General features: G+C 40.3%; 1 protein-coding gene across 1 annotated transcript in view; it reads right to left on the bottom strand.

The window, feature by feature from the left end:
• CACNA1D (calcium voltage-gated channel subunit alpha1 D) overlaps positions 1 to 22769 on the bottom strand; it is a 194489-nt gene extending 171720 nt beyond the window's left edge. Inside the window, exons 1-3 of the mRNA XM_059823472.1 lie at positions 22733 to 22769; positions 20173 to 20491; positions 17140 to 17245 (exon numbers count right to left, since the gene is read on the bottom strand). Coding sequence (XP_059679455.1) covers positions 17140 to 17245; positions 20173 to 20491; positions 22733 to 22769 — 462 coding nt within the window. The remainder of the gene's footprint in view (positions 1 to 17139; positions 17246 to 20172; positions 20492 to 22732) is intronic.
• Between the last annotated feature and the right edge of the window lie 1430 nt (positions 22770 to 24199).

Here is a 24199-nt window from a genome sequence, read left to right as displayed (position 1 = left end):
ATAACAATTTCCTGAAAAAAGTGGCAAACTTTCAAAGCAGTAGTTCTGAAGATCTTATCCACAGAGGACTTTCTACACTGTACATTAAATTACAGACCAGTGAACATAAAACAGGATCCATTTATTTTATCTGCAAGCAACCAGAGATGCTCCTGGCAAATAAGGAATTTAAAAGTGTTAGGAATTTTTCTTTAACATCCCTATAAAATAAAGGAAAGGGATTTTTCTAAGCTTGCTTACCTGGCTTCTCATCTTCATTTCTTACTTTTATGCAGTATTAAGACTTATAATTTCCCCCAAATTACAATGCAACATCCCTATATAAATGGAAAACATTTACTTTATTCTGGAGACTTTCCGATTTGTTTTATGGTAGTTAAAAGTCAGAGAACCTTCCACAATCCAGGCAATTTTAAAATTATTTTTAAATGTGTTTCATTGATGAAACAATGGACAGAGAAAAAATGGCAGAGAAAGAGAGGTGTGGGCATAATTTTGCTGGAGAACAGCAGCAAGTATACAGGCATGAAGCCTGTACACCAACCGCCAAACAAAATCCCATGGTTTTAACCTCTAGAGTTTGGAAGACTGCAGTTAACAATTTTACAGATGAGACGTGTTCTCTGGGATGACTGTATCCCTTGCTTGTTATTCATCTTCTCTGCTTTATTGTAGCTACCTTTCTCAATGAGATAATTAAAAGATTCTGCGTAATGGAGAAATCTCAGGAGAAATAAATATGTGGTCCACTCCTCATTAATGCCTGGTTTAATGAAGGCCAGGATAGCTGAAGGATAACACCAACTGCTTGACAAGCTAGGAAAAGTGTGAGTGGAATGATATGTATTCATTGAGAGGGCAATGTATCTTTTCATATCTTGGCTGGATATTCATTTATTAGAACCACTGGAATACTGAAGACAGGCAACACTTGGTCTGTAGGCCAAAAGAAGGACCTGATAATGAAGTTTGCTTCCCAGAAGCATTCCCATTCCTCCTTCCTGAACAGTGTCTCTAGTAGCAAATTTAGCACCACAGTCTTGAAAAGCATGTCTGAACAGGATCCCAAAGCTCTTCCAGTGAAACAAGTAAGCTAGGAAGATATTTCATAACACTACAATATACTTTTATGAGAAATACTTCAAGCACGGTATACTCAGGAACAGTGTTCTGAGCCATCATAAGTGTATGTAATGCAGTATCATTATCAATAATGTGCAGAAAATATTTTTAAATGTGTGGAAATAATCTGATTTAGCTAAGTAGAATTTGTCCAGGGCGTACTGGCTTTACCTTCTACCAATAAAATTACTCAAAAGTGCTACAGTGAAATGATACAGTTACAATGAGAAACTTGTGACAGTGTGAAATCTGCTGAGAGGCATAGCTGACACAGCCCTAAATGATGTAGTAAGTTCCACGTGCATACGCTGTTTACTTGTGGTATAGAAGAAGCAGGTATGTTATGATCACAGCTGCTACATGCTCAGAATGCACTTTTCTTACTATCCCTTCCATTACACAAGAAATACTGCTACAACTAAGAATCTCAGAAACACAGGAAGTCAGATGTTGGGGGGATAGTTGCAGTATGCAAAAAGTAACTCTTAAATTGTGGGGGCAGCTGAGGGGGGAAATCAGACCAAAACAGTATCAACTTCGCTGTTGGATTCTATTTGACATCTGACAAAGAAAATACTCGACTACTTTTGAATTTCAAACTTTATGCTTGCCAAAACAAGCATTAGATTAATAACACAGACAAGATACTATTAAGTGCAGTTTTTAAAAGACATCTGCTTTATTTTAACAGAAAATATTTTTATTCCTCCATAAGTGTTACCTGTTTCTGAATAGAGAGTATCTATCTTTTACATGCTAAGTGACACTAGAAAGCCTTCAAAAGGCAGGAAAAACAAAACCAGAATATTAGTAACCCAGATCACTACTTGGTAAATACTGGGTCAGAATCAATCTGATACACTATACATGACTGCATCTCAAATCATCTTTCCAAGGAATCCAAATGTCATCATGTCATGAACAGTTCTGGTTCAAAACATTACTTCTGAAGAATACCTCTGCAGCAACAATCACTGCATTCTTAAATTTTACTTCCTTACAGGTGCGGAAAAATATCTACTATAGTGACATAAAAGCATAAAATAGCTTGTTAAAGGAGCAATGGAAAGAGTAACAAAAAAATTGCAAGTGAGTGGGAGATTGCTCCATAATAGAAGTTTTTTTGAGGGAGATGTTAGAAAATTTGTCTCAGATGAAACTTCTTTAGAAAAAAAAATTGAGAACAATTAATAAGAAATCACAATGACCAGATGATATTCTCTCAAAACATTTAAAGAAAGTATGGCATGAAACTACTGAATTATTAACTGCGATGTGTACTGTCTCATTTAAAACCATTAAACACAAAGACGTTAACCTCTGCCTCAGAAAGTTCTTGAGATGAGGACTGCTGGATCCAGTACCATGCATTTATTTTGTTCCCTATACATCCCCTATTGGTCAGTGTGAGAGCTAGGATTGGGGGCTTGATGCTGTAACCCAGTACAGCTGTCATAATTTGCTGTTCCTACAGTAAGGAAAATCTCGCTAAAACACTGAGTTTTTTCTAGCATGACCAAGTTAATTTGGGGGCACATCCAAACTGAAAGAAAAACCTTGACATTTAACTTCCAACTAATTACAATGCTTAAGTTATTGATAAAAATAACCTCTAGTCCTTTTTAGAGGCATGAATGCTTGTCAAATTTACATAAAAATAATGTATGCAGACTAGAAATCTATAGCTCAGAACAAACACATTGCTCTCTTTTAGGCAGATATATATGCAGTATTGTAAAATAAAAACAAAACTGAGTGCTTGATTCTGCCCTTTGGAAGATCTGTGTCTGTCCAGGCTGAAAAGGTCTCCAATCACTATGCACAATTAGGACAGCAGAATACAGGCCAGATTTAGCCCTCCAAACAAAGAATTTCTGAGCATGTCTTTGATTTTTTTTTTTCCTTGTAGTTATTCCCAGCAATGAAGGTCACTGCAAACCACATAGTGCACATTTTACTGCTTGTTACCGCTTATACAAAATCACAGCTAGCAACCATAAGCTATGTAATATTTTTCTTAACTCTTGCACAGCATGCTTGAATAGATATAGCATCAAATTATCAAGTAATCATCGCATGTATTAGTGGAAAATACAGCAGCATCCAACTATTACTGAAGTTGAGGGAAAACCTTGACCAATTTTAATGTATTTTGAAGTGTTATTTTTGTCATTGAAATCTCACTACTTATAAAAATCTATTAGTATGGGAAGAAAAACTGTATTAGGAAAAGCTATAGAATAAAATGCACCAGAATCCAACTATTTTGGTAGAGTGAATATACATGTAACACATGACTAACGTTACAAATTAGGGAATCAATTCTCATAACTTTTTATCAACCTAAAAGTTACTGACAGAGTAAATTCCATCATGAAGCCATGACATTTATCAAAAATTAATCCACTGTGATTATTCCCTCTGACTTTTTTTTAACAATTTTGCTGTAACATGTGTTTATCTGCAGGTTTTCAAAGGTGAGTGAACTCTGCAATCTTCTTCTGGGGAGCACAGCCTTTGGTATTTAGCCTTTAGCCTTAGGAAAGGGTTAACTAGATGCAGCAAAGTATCCATAATAGAGTTAATACTACAAATGGCAAAATATAAACTTAAACTTAGATAAGCTTCTTCTGATTTGGAAACAGGCACAGCAGTTGAATTATGAAGCTAGTTATTCAGAAAGGCAAGTTCTATGTACAATATCCACACTCTAGGCTTAGCTTAAAAAAAAAAATCCCTTGAGACTGTATATCCTACTCAGACTTATAAGAATTCTAACGTTTAATTAATTACAATCTGAAAGCTGAAAACTTGTCTGCTCCACCTGGGAGTAAGGTGTTTTCATGTGATCATAAGGCCACAGCAGTTTATCAGTCATTAGCTAAAACATTATACTTTAAGTGTTTCTGTTTAATATGTCTTAGCTGCAAGTAAAATGCATTAATTTAAAACATGAGCAGCCATCAAAAAGGTGGCATAAGGTGATTCACTCTGCAACTGGGGTCACCTAAGAGCAGCACCCAATGATTTCTCATCAAGTCCATACACAAAGAGATACAAACACTGATTCATATTTAGTTCAAGGATAAACAATAATTTTAAAATAAAAGTTTCAGTCTCAGCTTTATCTTCTAGATAGAATGATAATATTATTTAATGTTTTAATATACTTCATGAAATTTCTTTTTTTCACCTACAAACCAAAGCTATAAAATCCATTTCTAGAGAAGCATCTACCACCACTACTACTGCTAAGCTGTCAGATTGTTAAAATGCAGAAGAAACTCAAATCTTCAAGCAATGCAGTTTCATCTGCAACACACACAGAAGTCCAGAACCTTTGACTTCTTCAAAAGAGATTTACATCTCAAAACAGAATAAGCCCTTTTAACTTCTCTTTCTACGTCAAGATAAACGCCTGTAGTTACCCCTTTTTCATTTTTAGAGAAACAAATATTTCACCACAAACTTAAAAAATTGGTATAGTAACATTCAGATTCAAGGATTCAACTTCAAGGATTTCCCTTCATTCCAGCAGAGCTTTAACATGCACTATTCATGATTGGAGTAACAGCAAGTAGAAGTGAGGAAACGTTTGCAATTTTGCAAGTCTTTGCTAAAATACATGATCACAGCTTTGTAGGGAGCGTCCTGAAATGCTCCTGCGTACAGTAAACACACGGACTTTAAACTCATGGACTTTTTACTCATGGTTACTCCTCCAAAGCTTTAGAAGAGAAAGGACAGGAAAACTTGTGCTCTTATACCCTAAGAATTCCCTGTCTTGTCTTCGCATACTGAGAAGGGGTTACAAATTGTACAACGCAGAAACAGCTGATGTTTCACAGTCACCTTACATGCCGAGTGCTGACCCTGTGTTGGAGTGTCTGGCACACTGAATGCTGCTTGTCAGTTGAGGAAATGCCTCTTCCAACCAAATGTGAGCCCACATATCTGCCCCTTGCCCAGGAAACTGAAGTATCTCTGTTCTCAGTGACCTCCCTAATAGTTTTGTGAAAAGCAGGCATCAGCACTATACTCTAATTACACAGACTATGAATGAGCAAACAATGACCGTGAAGAGACGCTCAAATCCTGTAAGTTCATTGATAGTTGATTAAGTTACTTATCCATTCATATACTTCAAGATTGAGATCACAGAAGAACAAAGGAGCTTCTACTACTTGCCAAGATGAAAAGTATATTATTATGGTGGAAATACCAGCTTGGAGCCTCCACTACCAGCTGTCTTCTCATGAAGAATGAGGTAAAAGTGGAAAAAGGAAATGAGTAAACAACTAAGTGGAAAAAAGCTTGAGTACCTGGACCTCTAGCACCCTAATTTGTCCTTCACATTTGCCAGGGACTTATTTTGAGATTGTGGGCCAATAATAGGACAGGCTATATACAGGCTATATATCTCAAACACAAACTCTTCAAAACATCATACTGGAAACAAAACTCTGATAAAAATATTACAGTTTTGTAGCATAAAATGGCCATACTCACTTGCATTTTTAATAGTTTGAAGAAGAATTAAAGAAGATTTTTGTGGGTTTAAACTTCTTCCACATTCAGCAAAAATATGGTTTACACATTTGGTAGAAAAGTTTGATGATCTCTTCTAGAAGTTAAATCCTCTTCACATGATTTATATCTTCTGGCATGCACTTGGGCACATAGGTTTGTTTCTTTCTTTTCCCTGACTTTTAATTTTGTTTATAAGTGCAAACATTCATCTTACAAAAATAAATAAATCCTGCACTCAAAAGATCCCAAATCCAAATATGGAACTATCTACATGTAAAATTTGTTCTTTATTAGAGATGAAACTTAGAGAGTAAGAATGTTAAGTTTTGTACTTCTGTAAAAGCAAATTCAGGAGTATCTTATGGTTTCAGTAGTATTTCACAAAGTCACATACCAAAGAAAATAACATTGCTGTTCATGCCTTCTCCCTGGAAGTGTTCAAGGCCAGGTTGGACAGGGATTTGAGCAACCTGGTCTAGTAGAAGGTGTCCTGCCTATGGCAGGGGGGTTGGAACTAGATATCTTTAAGGTGCCTTCCAACACAAACCATTCTATGATTCCATCTTTTTATACTAAGTGATGGAATATGGAATTTAAACTAAAATTTCTGAACACAGAATCTTGCTATTCAAGAAGACTGCACTGGTCTTGCAACTTGAGGATGAGACACATGGGCCAATTAAGTCTTTTTCAGCATCATCACCTCGACTTAAAGATATCTTCTTTAAAAGCAAAATAGGCATTTTCAAAGTAAACTTTTATGATGTAATCTAGCTACAAAATAATGGATCTACTTTTCTTACAAGTGTAACCATATTCTTTAGAAATACATTTATATTGGTAAATGTTGCATGAAGGATATTGATGTGTCCTTGACAATTTATCACTTCTCTAACCATCAGAAATCAGCTATTGTACAGCAGCCCTTAAGCACAGAGCTTTAATCCATCTCCTTAAATATTTCCAGTATCCTCAGCCCAGAAATCTATAGTTTTCTTAACTCAGTCATCATGATCAATGTGCCTGAAGATTATCTGCCAACACACTTGCATTTTGTTACCTCTACACTTGTTTAAAGGCAAGAAAAAGACAATTCTAATGTGCTTACAATCCATGTTTCTTAACCCTTTACTGGAAACCCTCCATTCACTGAACACCCACTCATGTCAAGGCCTCAAAATCATCTGTAAATCTTCACCCTATTTTCACTGGAACAGAACAAAACATATGCAAGACAATCTAGCATAGCACATTCTTTGAACAAAGATAAGATTAAGCTCATTCAGATTATTTATTAAAACATGCTATCTCACACCACACCAAAATATGCTAAAATATACCCATCTTTCTGCAGTTGCTCTTTTAAGTCTGCTTTCTTTCCAGTTGTTGCTTTTCTTCTGATACTTTCTGAAGCAGTCTCATTCACAAACATGGACAAAGGGGACTAGATAAACACCCGCACAGAGTCCCTGTGTGGACACTAATTCCAATAGTCAGTGCTCTTCACCCCCCTCCCCTTACTGTGCAGCACTTCAGAAGACAGTTTATCTAATCCTCACTTTAACTGATCAGCTAACTTTCCTGAAAATTTCGATGTAGAAGTCTCCAGAATTCTATTTCTCCCACAACTTCTGTCTGAAATTCATTTCCTACCCTGCACTTAATGCCCTATTCTTCCTACTTCATACATCTTTATTTCAAACTTTTATCCACCCAGTTATGTGCTTAGTCAGCAAGCTAAAGTCCTTACACGATTCCAGAATTTGCACTGACCGGTACATAAACAGAGAGGTACACACAACATCATGCAATGCCTCAGCCCTAGCACTCATTGGGTAAAATGAGTACTAAAGTCCTGTATTTGAGCTTTTATACATATATTTAAAACAATTACTCAGGGCTACTTAGTATGTAATATTTGGATCAATAGTAATGTTGCTGCAAGGGTTTCTAAAAATACCCTTGTCATCCATGTGTCACATGGTCATGCGAAAAACACCTTCAGTGATACCATTCCCACCAGCTGGACAGTTCACATGAGCATATTTGTGAACATTCAAAATATCAGGCTTTCTTTTGCTACTTTTGAACTTCCCACCAAAAAAATATCGAGGAGTGCTTGTGCTACTAATATAACAAATAGAAGCTTAACATAAGCATTTTCAGATACACATGAAACACCGTATGGAAGCTTACTGTATCTTCTGAGGCATCTAACATTAACTCCCCCAAATTTCCTTTCCTACTGCAGTGACATTTAGGTAAACAGTTTTTCCTGTATCACTATGGGAACAGCGGCTGTTCCTTCTGTTCCTATATTGCCACTACCAATCACTTTTTCTTCACCAAAATTTGCTGCCAAAACATTCTACGTTCTCAAACTTAAAATATAGCCTCTGACAACAAAATTCACCAGAAAGTGTTCACCAGAAAGTCAGCAAACCATTTCCAAATAAAGACAAAATAAGAAACTGTTTTAAGAGAACTCCCTAGATCTCATTCTACTGTTCCTATGAATCCTATCACCATATCTGAATGTTTCACAGCCTCAAACTTACTTTTCCTTTTGATATCCTTTTATAGCAGAAAACTATTTGATAGGTGGGAAACTAAAGTACGAAAAAGATAAATAGCCAAGAACACACAAGAAGTTGGGGGCAAACTAAAAAATTCAATGCTCATTCCTTAAGTTCTTGGCTAGCATCTTTACCTACCTTCTCTTACCCTTTCTGCTATGGCACCAAACCATTTTATTTCCTTAACCTGCATAATTCAGTGCTCCTCTTAGAGGAGACAAGCAATTCTGTAAGCATGAAAATTAATAAAGCTTCATCTCTACAGCCTGGCATTGGATAATGAGTTCTCGTATGACATGCGGGCTCCTGCTACAGCCTGCCTTTGGGAAAAAAGGGAACAGAAACTTTCTCTCTTCCTGTTCTCACAATCATGTGAAAATAACTTTGAAATCTTTGTTTCTGCTATATTTGGTTGAAATCAGATGCTCAAAGAGTTATACGTATAGCATGTGACTGCAAAAGCTTATTTTTTTGCCCGCTCCCCCCCTCCCCCTTTTTAATAAGAAGCTCCTGGAAAGACAACTTTAGCTACATCACAACTTGTGGCCCATGTACTGTTCATCCACGCTGATACACACGCTCAGTCATACAGTGCTTAGGGAAAACATAGATGTGAGAAGCAGATGATAGTCTTTTACTACAGGAGACAAAGTCCTTTAAAAAGAGTTACAAATCTAACCTACGCTGACAGACTAGGTCTGTGCATGTTCAGTCTACCTATGCTCAATCTGCATTAACTCTGGGTGTTAAGCTTGCAAAGCCTCCAGTGAGTTTCAGAGTTCAGGGTAAGGTCTTCTTATTGTATTAAGAACACAGATGGCAGGCACGTCTGGTCTTAAGACAGGCTTATGCCAACACACCCATGACAATGCAAACGTAAAACTGGATCATTAGCTGGTAAAATAATATGGCCTCTGCTGAAACCATGTTTTAGGGAATTTCAGTTAAATGTGATAGTTTCATTATATTTAGGACAAAATGTAAAAATGTTTAAGTACCATTCAATTTGGTACTAGAATGTAGAGAAACTTGCTGTTCTATACTATGTCTCGAGAATTATGGCAGCTGAGGCACTTCAACAGGAGACAGACCCAGCTGCCTTGCACTACTAATGCAGGCCAGTCACAGAGACTTTGTACCTGGAAGCATTCATCTTTACTCTAGCAGTCAATTGGAGCACAAACTGTAGTAAGCATCATTTAACACTGTGAGACTTTTAGGTACATTTGGGTTAATCATTGTTCCTTTTTATTATTGAATTTTTTTCATGTAGTTTTTCTGAAGTCAGTGTCAAGAGATTTTGAGACCTTATTTTAATAAATGTACAAGATCAATATAATTTGGTAGGTTTTCTTTCAGCTTTTTCCTTTGCTATAGCAAGAAATAAGTTATTGAACAATAAAAGCTACCTGAACTCTGGCCTGATAAGTCTTCTTGGGATGAAGATAAGCATATAATTCCTTAAATATCATTTCAGGATGAATAACTGACTTAAGCCACACATCATTGGTATGTGTTTTAAAAGATTCTGGATGAGTATTTGGAAAAAATAAGTAATGGCATCATAATAAATCCATCAGAGTGAAAACTTCACTAACAAAATGCCTGATAAACATAATACAGCTTTGGGGTATTTGCTACTCAGTACCTTGGAAGGACTGCATTTTTCTGATTAGCTGAGTGACATAAGATGCGATCTTGCTGGAGGCTGCTGCACTGCTGCAGCCACTGTCAGCCAACCCAGAAAAGTATAATTATTAAACTACTGAACCTTATTAATGAACATTTCTTATGTTTATATTCTTACATTCCGAAGAGCTTTCCAGCCTTTATGCCATACAAATGTAACTGGCTCTGTATGCTCTTTTGTGCCACTGGATCTTCCACAACATTTTACTGAAATGCAACCTGGTAGTTCAGTACAACATACACAGCACAATAGCAAATCTTTTTAAGGAGAGACAAGCCCTTAGTAGGAATTCCCCACAGGAACAAGCTTGCAACTTTGAACACAGGAAAAACATTTCCTTTCAAATGGGAATGGTTAAGTACATCTTTTTGTAATGCCTTCCGTTTTGGATAACTCTAAAGCTATCTCCTGCATTAAAAAAAAAAAAAAAGGGAAATTATTTTCGCAGTGTCATTAACGGAAACCTGTAAAACTAAGTTGCGGGCCTTCTTCTCATACTCTTGCACTCCAAACAGCCATTTTCATCAGTGCTGAAGTAGCTAGATCCTAAGTTGTATTGGGGCACACAAAATAAAGAAGAACAAGGAGTAGTCTATGCTATTCCCAAACCTCTACAAACCCAACTGACCCTTCTACCAGTTGGAAATTGTCAGTCATCTTGGTCATATATCTTTCTTTCAAGAATGTCCCTTTTCCTAAGCCAGAGTGTAAAATAAAATTTGTTTCATTCACCACCAGAGATGGACTTGACACATACAATTACGTTTACCAAAAAAATTCAAGAGCTATTTCATGCTACTGGCATAGTGCAGAGCAGACAGAATAGGCCTAGTAACTGGCTGCAGGACAAAGTGGGTGTAAAACACTACCAACTCAGAATTTTCATATATTTTGCAGATGTGTGCACCACGACACGAAGAAAAAAAGTTTTCTAAATACATGATCTGCACCAATAAAAGTCAAAGCAATCCATAATAATTAGCTAATGCATACTACTGGAAGTTTTGGCCTGCCAGTAATATAAAAAAAAGAAATATGAAGATATGGCTGAGTACAGCATTATTTTTTTTTAATAATTCCCTTGCAGAAATGTCATCTATAAAGGAATTCTTGCAGTTGTGCAAAGGTTGGTTACTGATGCATACAGTCTCACGTAATAACCAAATAGCTTTACTATTAATTTTCACAAAGATAAGTCAGGCTGCTCCAGTAGTTAAATAGTTACTTCATGGTTTTTTGAATGAGAAAATAGACGCCAGGGTAATTGATGTACACTAAAAATAGCAGAAAAAAAATATCAAAACTATCCCTCAGAGCATTTACATATGCATATAGACACAAAAAACAATGAGGAGAGAATTCAAGCCTCTTCATTTTTAAGCCTGCATGAAAAGAAAAAGAACAGCTCCTAACACTTGTTTTTTTTCAAAATTCAATTACTGACTTTCTCTCAGGCCCTCCTGACTACTCATACACAGAGCTACAAATACATTTCACTGACTGGAATTGATATGCAACATAAAATTCCTGTGGTATATCAGTTACAATTAGATCCAATATTTTTTATTCTTTTTTCAAGTTAAACTTAATGACATTTTCCCTTACAAAGAATTAATCTAGTGCCTTTAGTACCAGTAGTTAGGTGCTTGGCTAAATACACAGAAAACACTAATGTCTCCATCATGTTTTCCTGGATGGAAAATGAAGTATTTTCAGTATAGTCCAAATTATCTTGCATCTTTCTTGAAAAGTTTACTTGGGTGACTTTTATACCAGCTACCAGAGACATTAGGAGAGAGCATTAGCTAAGAATCCAAAAGTAGAAAAAGATTGGAAACACAGTGACATTGGAAGATGTTTTAAGTGAGGAGAGAGACACCCAAGCCTCAAAGACCTCTGAACTGAAAAAATAAGTACAGGAAAGACAGTAGATATATGCAGAAGTCTTTCTAAAATACATCATAGAACATTTAGCAATTAAACAAAAATCTTTAATAAATAATTCTAAATGTGGTTAAAATTAATAACGTTCTACAACAATATTTTCAGATAAGCTACGTATAGAGGATGACTGGGTCCAAGGTAAAAACAAAAAACCTCTTCAATGGATGGATTAATTAGTCATGTGGCCTTAGAACTGAATGAGTCATGGGGTTGCTAATGAGATAAGGATAGGAAGCCTGATGCCTCTAAGTCAAGAGTTCAACCAGTTCTTCTCAGAGTACTTTCCTGCTGTGCCCTAGATTGAAGGCACAACTCACAGTTCAGGGACAACACTGGCTTTCCTGTTCCTGGAAGCACTGAAAGATCCACCTAAATCTACTTACAGAGGAAATCTTTGCCTGAAAGATAGGACGCACGGTTACCTTTCTGTAGCAGTGTCCCCCGACTATGGCTCTTCCCATCCCAACAGCCTGGGACAAAGGTGTGCAGGACCATCACCTGACCTGCTCTGTAAGCACAGGCTGGAGAGACCTTCTTTTAATGCAGAACCTCAGTCTTTGAGAGGGTTCCCCACTGACAACAGTAGTCAGAAACAAGGCTGAAGAATCCTGCTATCAGGGACATAGTCTTTAATTATCGTTAGGTTCCAGGCCTTTATGCATTAGGGTCAAGCCCTTCACTCACATGACTTTGCACTTGCCCATTTGCTGTACTTTATGCAAGTAAGTCTCCCAACATGCACAGGCAGTCAATCTCTTCTCAAGTAGAACAGTGTCACTAGTGAGAACCTTCAGGGTCTATTCACAAGAGATGCAGTACATCCAAAGCAAACTCAACTCAAACTTCAGGAGTCTAGTTTTCATAGACTCAGTATGGATGCCTTCTTAGTGTTCAAATTTACTTATTTAAAAAAAAAAAACACAGAAAGAAAAATAACCAAAAATATCTTAATCATGGCCAAAATCCAGATTTGTATTGTGCAAGTCTGCCCACGCATTGTAAAGAAGAGCAGTGCTAGTCAGACCAATTGGAAGGTCAGTAGGAGGCAAAGCACAGGAGAACAGAACATGGTACAGCAGGATGATACAAGAAAGAAAAATTGAGGTGGGAGAGTGAGATAGAGCAAAGCATGCTGCAGAAAAGGACAAACAGAAGAGTAAACAGAGGGAAGCCAGAGGGCAGAGACAAAAAGATTGAAAGAAAGAAAGGAGTGGGAAGTTAACTAAGACAAAAGACATGAAGGGAAATAACATAACACAGATGGAGAAGAAAAATGGAAAAGACAGAAACAGAAGAAAGATATATACAGGAAACCCATCCTGCCAGAAACTGCTTCTTATGAAGCTCAGATAAGAAACACTGCCAAAAGAAGAGCTGAATCAAGCATGGAAAGTTCAGATCACCTGAAACTTCTGAAGGCAGGTGAAAGAAACTACATTAAAATATGAGTGAAGTAGTGAGCTTATGAGGATTTCATCCCAGAGTACACTGGCCCTTTTCTGCTGTAAGAGAAAAAACAACTTCTGCGGTTCAATAATAGTTTCATCCATCTACTTGCAGGAGAACTGGGCCCAGTTGTGAAAGAATGTTAACTGATTGGGGACTAATTAAGTAGAATTCAGGATCAAGTTCAATAACTGTTTTTAAGTTCATTACTTTGTATTGCACTCTACGCAGTACAGAAATACATGAGAGAACCACTCCATTCAAAGTATAGAAGAGAAGATCCTTTCTCCTGCCTCTCCCAGAACACACCAGAGACACACATCAAGGTGTTATAGACAAAGGATTAGATAAACTTTCCCACAGAACACAGGATTAACACTGGCAAGTGGTCAAGCACAGTCCAGTCTGAATTTAACTCTGCACTTCTCTTTTGTTTGAAATGCATTGTTTTGTATCACCCAGTACTAACATTTCATTTTTGAGAAAGAATAAGAATGACCATGAATCCACCATGCAAGAAGACAGCTGTAGTGCACCCACTACTCTCAGAGAATGACAAAAAGGCAAAACAGAAATCTAAGCTTGTCCACTCAGAAGATGAAAAGACAGACAAAAAAAACTAATAATGAAAGAGACTCCTATCCTACAACATCAGTGATTACCATCTGCTTAATTTAGTTACTGATATCATGAAGAAACCCTTTCTTGCTTCCTTCAGGTATTTTTAGTATCTCATATCTCATAGCATGCTGCTGGCTCTATCACAAAAACTTCAATAACCACAACTTGCATCTCAGCAAAGATGAGTGATCGACAGAGAAACACACAATTGTCCCATTCTTACACTTAGCTTGTACTGTCAATTTTCTATAACAGTCTACTGTTCCAAAAACCAGGGTGTGGAACCTTCTCACATCTATCTTAAGATACTTAAGATTCAAAATTGATGCAGATTCAAGAATAACAGATACTCAAGATACATCCTATTTTTTTAAAAATACATAAATACGCATACATTTGATTTACTATTTCTTGTACGACGCATCTGCCTGTTTCTTAAAATGTCTGTCATATTTTTGGTTAATTTGTGCTAAAATTTCTTTTGCCATTACTACTGCAGCATATAACTGACTTTGTGTTGATTAGACACCACATGTTGAAACATTTATGAAAAAGTAAGAACAGGGCTGACGCTCAGCTCAACCAGTGGTTAGATGGTTGACATATTGTCAGGGTTTCACTGGCTCAGTCACAGGTGAAGACAGACTCAGAAACTGTATCTCAGGTTTCTCTTACAAGTCTTGGAAACTTGCGTTACTCCCTAAGAACCAAGCCTTAGATACAATATCCATATACAAACTAAAATTCATGAAGCTGAACTTTTGGGGTTTACATAATAAGGAAGTGAAGGCACTGAAGGCAGACCACGTTCCTGTTCCTTACTCTGATCTCTCCCCGCCAAGGCACTAAATGATACAAGTGCTGCAATCTGTACAGTGTCAATGGATGCCTGCGATCAGAGAGAGGAAAGTGGGGAGAGGCTGTGAGGTCAATAGGAGTAAACACCTGGGCTTGAATTTGAATTAAAGCCGGAGTGGAGTACAGTCTCCTAGCAAGATTAAACTGGCAGTGTAGGGCTCATGGAAGACAAACATGTCTACATGCAGGGGGCTAAAATCCTGCCAAAACTATTCAGAAGATTTAATACTGATTTTTAACATTTGTTCCAGTTTTTAGACCAGTATGACAAAAGATCTGAACATTATTCAGCAGAATAATCTTTACTTCCACTATGAGACAACTGACAGCCCTCTTTCTCAAATATATATCTATACATACATCCCAAGCATCAGGAAATGCATGCTCAAGCAGGTTACCAAGCAAGCCTGAAGATTTCTAACTCAGCTTTTCTGTGATATTCCCTCACAGTACACTTGAATACACTCTAAGAGTTTTCAACAAAGGAAGCAGATCTACAATAAGAGAAACGTCAGTAAAATACCAGGGGAAGATACGTGAAACCAGATCGCTGGTCAGTGTATTCCACGATGTAGAACCTTAGTCATAAGAAAAGCTGATGCTGCTCATTCCAGAACGAATTATTTTATTAGGTCAGGTACATAGGATGTGCCTGTGTGTTCCCTTATCAGCCTTAAATCCATCGCAGCACCAGAAAGTATGTTGTCAGGATAAATTCTGTTCTTTGAGCAAACTTAGTGGAATTACTCAATATCAGTATAAACAGGATGCAAATTTAAATGAGAATTTGAGAAAATTGAAATGGCCAAGTAAACTTTATACACATAATTGGGGGGTGTTCAAGACCCTTTCTACTTAAAATGGATAAAGATCTCTTACTAAAAAAAAAGTAGTTTATTTTTGCTTAGACTTACCTGGCCACATTAGATAAAAAAAGAAAAAATCATCAGGGATTAAAATGTCCATCTCTAAACACTAGCGCATTGTAGAATTAGGTCAGAAATACCAGACGTTAGCCTAACAAAACTAATGTTAAAAACATTTCTTTCAAAATGATTAGCCTCTGACACAAGTAACTGCTTTACCCTTTTCATGTAATGCTTTATGAAATTAGTTATTAGCGGATATCCTGGTGAATTGACAGCTATGGAGATTTGTGCCCTGAATTTCTCAGGGGGAAAAAAAAAAAGGAAAGAAGAGATAAAGTCTGTTGGTTGGCTAGATACACAGCTGCACAAATTGTTCTTTACGTTGACTTGAATTATTCTGCCTTCCACCAGCATTTTTTATTGTCCATTTTTGCTTAATGTTGATAAACAAAAATAAATAAAATGGGTTATATGCACAAAATAATTACTTTTAGGAAAATAAACAAGCTTACACACCACAAATTACACAAACATGTTCATAAATAGAAGACCTCATATCAACCTCAATTTTCCATGTCAAATAATCCAAAATTACCTACTTACTGGTATCCAATTCTCTATTTTGTGAACAAACCTCTCCTCCCCCCCAAAAAGAAGACACATGCAGATTTTGAGTGCACAGGAGCACTGAACTCCACTATTTCAAGATGGTGTTTAGCATAAACAATGAAATTATTGCAATGTAATTCAACATTACCCTTGAGTGTGATAGCCTTTATAAGTTTTAATAAAATAGAGAATTAAAAAGGAGCATTAAAACAAAATTAGTTTTCAAGCACAACACTAGTATACTATTTTCAGTCGAAGAAATACATCTCTACACACTACTTACTGCAGTACCATCCCTTTTTGAGAGATCACTTATGCCAGCAGTGACTGCTTTTAAAATTCACATTGATGTTCCTATCACTTTAAAATGTATTCATGTAAAATTTCCCACCATCCTCTCATTAAAAACTAAAATATCTAGTAAAATATACAGCTAAATAACACCATTAAAAATGGAAAACAGACTAGACAAGTATACTAGGAAAGGCAATAAAATTTTGGAAGGGCTGAAACAAGTGTCAGAAATAAATATTTTTCATCAATATAAGCAATAGAAATTCAAATTAAAGATTTTATACGACACAAATATACACATACATGCAGCATAATATTAATGTACATTCCCCCTCCAAAGAATATCACTGCTGAAAAAAATCTTATTTTAACCACATGACATAAGGAAGCACATATTAAAACTGGAAAAAACCCAAAGCAATTCCATAGACATTTTAAAGTATCACAATATACCAATTTTTTTTTTTTTACTAAAATTATCTATACTTAATACAGTCTCAAATACTAGCAGCTAATCATGACCATCAACTTAAAAAGTATAGCAAACAAATATAAAATAAAAACTTTCAGGAGTACTTACCAAATTATGATTAGTTGAATTAGAATCATCTTCTGGGAATGGGATGTAAACAGCTAAGGCCACACAATTGGCAAAAATAGACAGTAGTATAAATATGTCAAACGGTCTGGAAAATCATGTTAAGGAATTCATTAATTATAAGCATGTACAAACTTTTAAGTCTAGTTCTCCTTTCAGCATCAACACTTGTCAAACAAGTCTTACTTTTAAGGCAATCTTTTGCCTGCTAACTGTGACAAACACTTCATCACCTTTAGTTATATCACTATACCATATTATTTTCCATCACAATGATCTTTCAACATCATCCTCTTTTTGAAAAACGAGAAAACTATTACCCTTGCTGCCACAGAGCACTTTGTATTACATTCCAGAGATGAATATAATTATACACTTGTAAATCAATACGCAGGTCATCATGATGATGAGCGTGTCCAGAGAAGGGCAACGAAGTTGATGAGGGGTCTGGAGCACAAGTCTTGTGAGGAGTGGTTGAGAGAGCTGTGGTTGTTCAGTCTGGAGAAGAGGAGGCTGAGGGGAGACCTTATCGCTCTCTACAGTTACCTGAAAGGAGGTTGCAGACAGGTGGGTGCTGGTCTCTTCTCCCAAGTGACAAGTGATAGGACAAGAGGAAATGGCCTCAAGTTGCACCAGGGGAGGTTTTGGCTGGATATCAGGACAAATTTCTTTACTGAGAGAGTGGTGAAGCATTGGAACAGGCTGCCCAGGGAGGTGGTGGAGTCATCATTACTGAAGGTGTTCAAAAAATGTGTCGACGTGGCACCGCGGGACATAGTTTAGTGGGCATGGTGGTGTTGAGTTAATGGTTGGACTTGATGATCTTATAGGTCTTTTCCAACCTTAATGGTTCTGTGATTCTATGATGAGTAAGGAATACTTAGTGAGCTCTTCTGTCCTCATATGCTCACATAAGTCTCATTAATGTTAACAGAAATGTGTTTGTCCAAAGGAAGAAAATCTTTTGGGATCTAGTTCGTAGTAGGACATGAGAAAGATTCACAGCAAATCACAACTGTTCTCCTGTATGAGAGCTGGAAAGCTGTACGATGGATGCAAGAAAATTCTGAGCCCCTCTTCATGTCTCTGACAGCCGGACTCCTGAAGAGTTTTTGTTTGGCCAGGACAGATGAAAGTTTCAGTGAGTAGACTGAGGAACAGAGTATCATTACTGGCTTGGCAGCCATGCATACTGAGAGGCTACACACTTTCACACTGTCAATACCATGAATTGCAGCTGCACTTTTTATACCGTATCTGGATGACAGCAGTTGAAACCTGGAGATACTTTTTGTCTTCCAGAAAGAAAAATATTTCTTAAAATCCATGCCTATGAAGTTCATCCTTCAGTTTATCATTAATTTGCCTTTCTCCCAAAGTATTCCATTATTTTCTTTAACTACAAACATGGAGGTACCCAGACGAACCTACTCGTGGAAGTTTGGAAAGACAGTATTTTGGGCTTTAGCTAAGATTTTTGACATCCTTTCCTCAATTCAATGCACAACTTCCTGATACATGTCCATAAGAGTCCCATAAAAGACTGAGGGAAGAGTACTGAATATACTCGAAGGAAGAGTACTTATACTCAAAAGCATACTTTTGTCAGTTTAAAATATTTTTCCTGAAAATAACTCCTACAAAGCCCATGCACCACTTAAGATCTGTTAAATTTTGTTTGTTGGCCTACAAAAAGTTTGTCACCTCAAGGGCTGAGTTTATGTTCACAAAGCCTATCAACATCAACAGCTGCTATGTTGTGTACAAAATAAAGTTACAACACACATCTTAAAGTGCAGCATTCTCCAGACTGAAATAAACGAATGATACCAGCACAAAACTGACAACCTTGTTTTATGATGTAGTGCTACTGGGACAAATTCTGCCCTGAGTTAGGCCACTCTAGATCCATAGTAATTTCATTTAACTGACCTTAGCCAAGGAGAGGCCAATTTACTGAAATTAGTTGGACTTCTACCAGTTTAAATGAAAGCAGAATCTTTGATTTGCAATTGAATTATGTTCAAAGAATTGAAAAAACCAAGCCCTATAAGTGAGTAACCGTTCCTATTGCCAGGTTGGCTGTTCTTTTTAAAGTAACAAAATGAGTTTTACTTCAGTAATCTACTCTAGAACAGCTGTTTCCCTTTACAGGGATGTTGCCATGGCTAACAGGCAAACATTTTTCTCCACGTACCTCAACAAAACTATTTTCTATTTCAAACCTTTTCTTGATAATAATATACCAAATCAACATGCTATCAGTTCTGACAAAGAAATCCACATAATTCCAAATCACAACCACTAAAGATAAAGCAATCCTTCCCAGCATACAAGTAGTCATGAATACAAGCCAGTATATCTGATCTCCTATCTACAGATATACATGCTTCCAAATACGTTTGGTGGTAGACATATATTGTAAAAGTTCAGAAGATTAACATATTTCAGACACTTGTATGTACTTAGAAAAAGTCCTCCCTAGTTTTAATACTTGGAAAAACAATCTTTTTAAAAAGATTTCTACATCTGACTCATTTGCCCTAACGGCAACACCAAATTGCAATATGGAAGATACAGGTTTGACATCTTAAGTCATCTCCCAATTAACATTGCTACATGCACTCCTATCCATTCAACCTTATTTGGAAGGGCAACAAATGCAACACAGAGGTTTGCTGGAATATAACGTAAGCTTGTAACTTTAAAAGTTCTGAAAACGATCCCCCGTGTCCTCCAAGAAAAAAGGAATAGCTATGAGCTCTTCTCTGACTTTGAACCACTTAATTCAGTAAAATGATATTCTATGTCATTATGACACAAATGAAGATGATATCTTTAACAGTAATTCAAGCAAAATTAACTACCATCAACATTAATGACGGTTACCCACCCGTGCAAGTGAACTGATGTCTTCACTGTGATGCTATAAGAGGTGCTGTAAAACAATCCCCTTGATACATTCAGAAAAACGCAAGAAACGGATTGTAAAAACAAAACTGCATCAAAGGATACTTCCATTCTACTAGACTAATGCAGGCTCTTCGTATTGGGTTGTTGAGGGATAAACAGAAAAGGGCACGGGGTGGCCGACTATTAGACGTATTACCCTGTTTTTTGCTCTTGGCATATTGCTGGCGTTTTCTTTGGGACAGAGACCCTACAGGCTGGGCTGTGGTGGTACTCATATTTTGGGCAGCCTTTGCTTGTCTAGCAGCATCAATTGCAGCTTGCCAAGATAGAACAGTTTGCTTGGATGGTGCTGAACTGTTTGACTGAATAGCTGGTCCGTCACCAGGGAGAGGAATTCTGGTGCTACTTGCATAGTTCGCCTCTGTGGGACAAAAGAAAAAAGTACTTGGTTATAATTTTTTATGCTAAAATGTGTCACAATATTTCTGACAACAAGTTTATTTTAAGACCTCTTGGCAGTGTGATGCTTCCATTACATATACTACAGAGCACAATTGTATGCTTACATATATATGTAACAGTAGCAAAAAATGCTCAGGAATCAATATTGTAACTTCAAGTTTAATCCAAGTGTCAAGACATGTGCTACACAAACACTTCACGTTTTAATTCTTTCACTTAGTGCATTTTTTCCTAAACTGGATGGCAGCTTTTCTGTCACCATGTTTATCCAATAAAACATAGCTACTCCTTAAGATCAGCCTTGCTGTGGTACCTCAGCATTTACTATTTTCTCACCTCGTTTGGGTCAAAAAAGTAGTTGTTTAAAATTCTTACACATCGTTCAATTAATAACCAACATGGGGGGGGGGGGGGGGGGGAAGTCCTGTAAGCAAGTTAAATCTTGCCCTAATCTGCATTTTAAAAGAAAAATGCGTGGATGCCTCCCACAAGTGAAAAATCCAATATTGTCTGCTGATAAACATGTTCATAAAGCACTGGTGTCTTTCACATTAGAAATTACAAGCGTGAAACCACTGTAAAGGGATGGGGTTTGTTTTTGCTTTTTCACAAGGATTTACAAAATAGACTGCACCTTCCAAATAATAATAAAGTCCTCTTTATCCAGGTGACAGCAAAGGCGGCAAAACACCACCTCCTCGCAAGGATCTTTCCTCGCGAGCTCTGTGACTAGAGCAACAGAGTCTACTCCTACATGCACCTGTAGGAAGGAGAGACTCCTAACTGAAATTCAAAACTTGAAGATGCCTGGGTGGGGAAAAAAATGGAGGAACGGCACAATATACGTGCTGGGAATTAGGGCTGGCAGGCAGGATGACTGTGAAATGGATCTACCCAGGCAGGAGAGGAAAATAGCTCCCCAGCGATCGCTGCGCGTCAAACAGAGGAGAGCCACAAAAAGCACACCCCTCCTTTTCTAGACGGGGGGGAACAGACAACGAGAAAGACGCGAGAGCCGCGAACATGCGTGGATGCGGACGAGCCCGGCCTCAGCCACCGCCGCTTCCCGCCGCCCCGCTCCGCTCGCGCCCCTGCCTGCGCGAGGGGCGGCAGCGCGCGCCGGGGGCGAGGGGACGCGGGAGCACTAAGATGGCTCCCCGGGATGGAGGCGGGGGCCAGTGGGGGGGTCATGCCGGGGCCCGCGCGCGTCGCCCACGGAGGCGGCCGAGCTGCCGCGGGGACCCGCCACCAGCGCGGCGAGCGCTGGCCAGCGGCGAGCGGGCGGCGCATCAACAGCTGGGTGACACGGGGGGCAGTGCCGCCTCGGGGGCGGGCTGACACCGGGGGCAAAGGTGGGAATTTTATCTCCAACATTTTTCCACAGCATCCCCGCTCCCCCCGCCTTTTTTTTTTTTTTTTAAATAAAAAAGCAATGGCACAGCCATCTCCCCCGCCTTCCGCCTGCCCTTTGGGATGCCATGAAACGTGGCTCGGCGCAAATAAACCATCCACCCATCCATCTATCTATCCATCGTCTTTTAAAATCAATACTTGAAAGGGAAGCAAAGCCCGGGTGCCTGCGTTCCCCGGGGGAGCCCCTGCCCCCCGGCAGGGGCAAAACCACTAACTTACTGCTGATTGAGGAGCGAGGAATCATTTAAAAACAACAGTGGGGGGGATGTGGCAGCGCCGGAGCCCGTCGGCGGAGCGGATTAACGCCGAGGAGCCCCCGCGTCTCGCCCCGGCCGAGCACATCGCACCCACCGCCCTGCCCTCACCCCTCGCTGCCCTCCCGCCCCGGCGCGGGGAAGCCGCCGGGGAGCCGCGTCTCCGGGCAGGTTTATCCACAATTACAGAAATAAGAGGGTAACGTAAACCAAGCCGTGTCCTCCCCCAGCGCAGCCAGCTGGTATTAATGGCCTCGGGGCAAGAGACAGACACGCATAAACCCGCTCCCATGTTGGTCACACGCCGAGGGCAGCACCTTATCTCGCCTTCACCTCATCCCCTGCCCTTCCCGGTCCCTCCTCGAACCCAGCCGCTCATCCCTGCCTCATCCCAAACCTACCCCATCCTCAACCCCTTCCCTAATCCTCCCAATCCCCGACTCCCAAATCCCTCATAAATCCTCCCCCGCTCCCCCCTCCCTCCCCTCAGCCCCGGGCACGCCGCTGCCCTTGGTGGGCGCTCCGGCTCTTACCTTCTGGGTGCTGCTCCGGCTGCTGCTGCTGGTGCATTATTCTCACTTTCTCCGGTGTGAGAGGAAAATGAAAAAACAAAAAAGGGCAGAGACGCCCCCCACCCCACCCCGAGCCAGGTGTGCGCTGCCCCCTGCGCTCCCCGCTACCCGACCCCCATGGTAGTGACTAGCGACGCGCGAGGGGCTGCTCCTCCTCCTGCTGATGCTTCGCCGCTGCCAAATCCCTCAGAGTTTGGGCCAACATGACACTCACATCCGGGTGACACGGGATCTTTCCATCCCTAGCAACCCGGCTGCTGCTGCTGCTGCCGCCTGCTCCTCAGTCCCGCTCCTGCTGCTGCCGCTCCTCAATCCCCCTCCTCCTGCTCCTCAATCCCCCTCCTCCTGCCGCTGCCGCCTGCTCCTCCTCAGTCCCCCTCCTCCTGCTGGCCGCCGCCACAGGGTTAACTCCCTCGCTGCTGCCACCGCCACCTGCTGCTGCCGCGCTCCGGCGGCCGGGCCGGGGGAGGGCGCGGAGCCGCTCTCTAATCGCCTGGAGCTCCGGCAGCCGCAAATAGAGCTGCCGCCGCCGCCGCCTTAACTCCTCTGCTGCCGCCTTAACCCCTTCGCCGCCCCGCAGCCGCTCCCGCCCCAGGGGCCGGCTCACCTGGATCCCGCCCCTCAGGCACGGCTGTCCTTCAGCCGCGCCGTCCCCGCCGCCGCTAGCCGTCCTGCCCCGCGGTGGCCGCGTCCCGGCCGAGGCCCCGTCCCCTCAGGCCGCCCGGGGCCGCGCAGCGTCCCGCGTGCACACACACCACACCCCGCCCCTCCGTCCGACTCGCGCTGCCCCAGACGGCAGGTACCGGTGTGACGCCCGGGCACCGCCGAGACGGGAGCGGCTTTAGCGCCTGCCTCTCCACGCGCTCTGGCGAGCGCGTCCCTCGCAAGCGACAGCTCCCGGCTTACCGGCCCGGTACGACCTTCCCCGTCCACCCCTGCCTGCGCCGTTCCCCCACAGCGCGCTCGCGCTGCTCCCGCGCGCCCGGCCCCGCGGGGGCGCCTCGCGCCGCGGCGTCCGCTCAGCCTCCGCCTTCACCTCCAGGGGAAACGCCGCGAGTCGTTCAGCCCTCCGCGCACCCCGCCAACCTGTTGAAATGCCCTCAGTCCGACTCCAGGCTAACCCCGAGATTGTCAAAGTTTACCCAAACAAATAATTTGAATAAATTCGGCTTTGAAAGACTTTAGTTTTGGCGCTACCTTTCGCCGCAGGACCCCAACACGTTCATACCGGTTTGGGGTTTGTTTCGTCGGTCTCGAAACCGGCACAGACGTCCCGGGTACCCGTACACACGGCCGGAGGGGCCGTGCGACGTACTGCGAAGGAGAGAAGTCAGGACAGCTGCCTTCAACTACTGCAAGGCAGTATGTCAATCACTACAAAAAGTAGTTGATGAAATAAAGTCAGGATTTTAAACATACAAATTCAAA

This window comes from Gavia stellata, chromosome 12 (genome assembly GCF_030936135.1).
Source record: "Gavia stellata isolate bGavSte3 chromosome 12, bGavSte3.hap2, whole genome shotgun sequence".
In the NCBI taxonomy this organism is placed as follows: Eukaryota; Metazoa; Chordata; class Aves; order Gaviiformes; family Gaviidae; genus Gavia; species Gavia stellata.
Note: the sequence above shows the minus strand (reverse complement) of the source record. Positions and strands in the feature narration are given on the sequence as shown.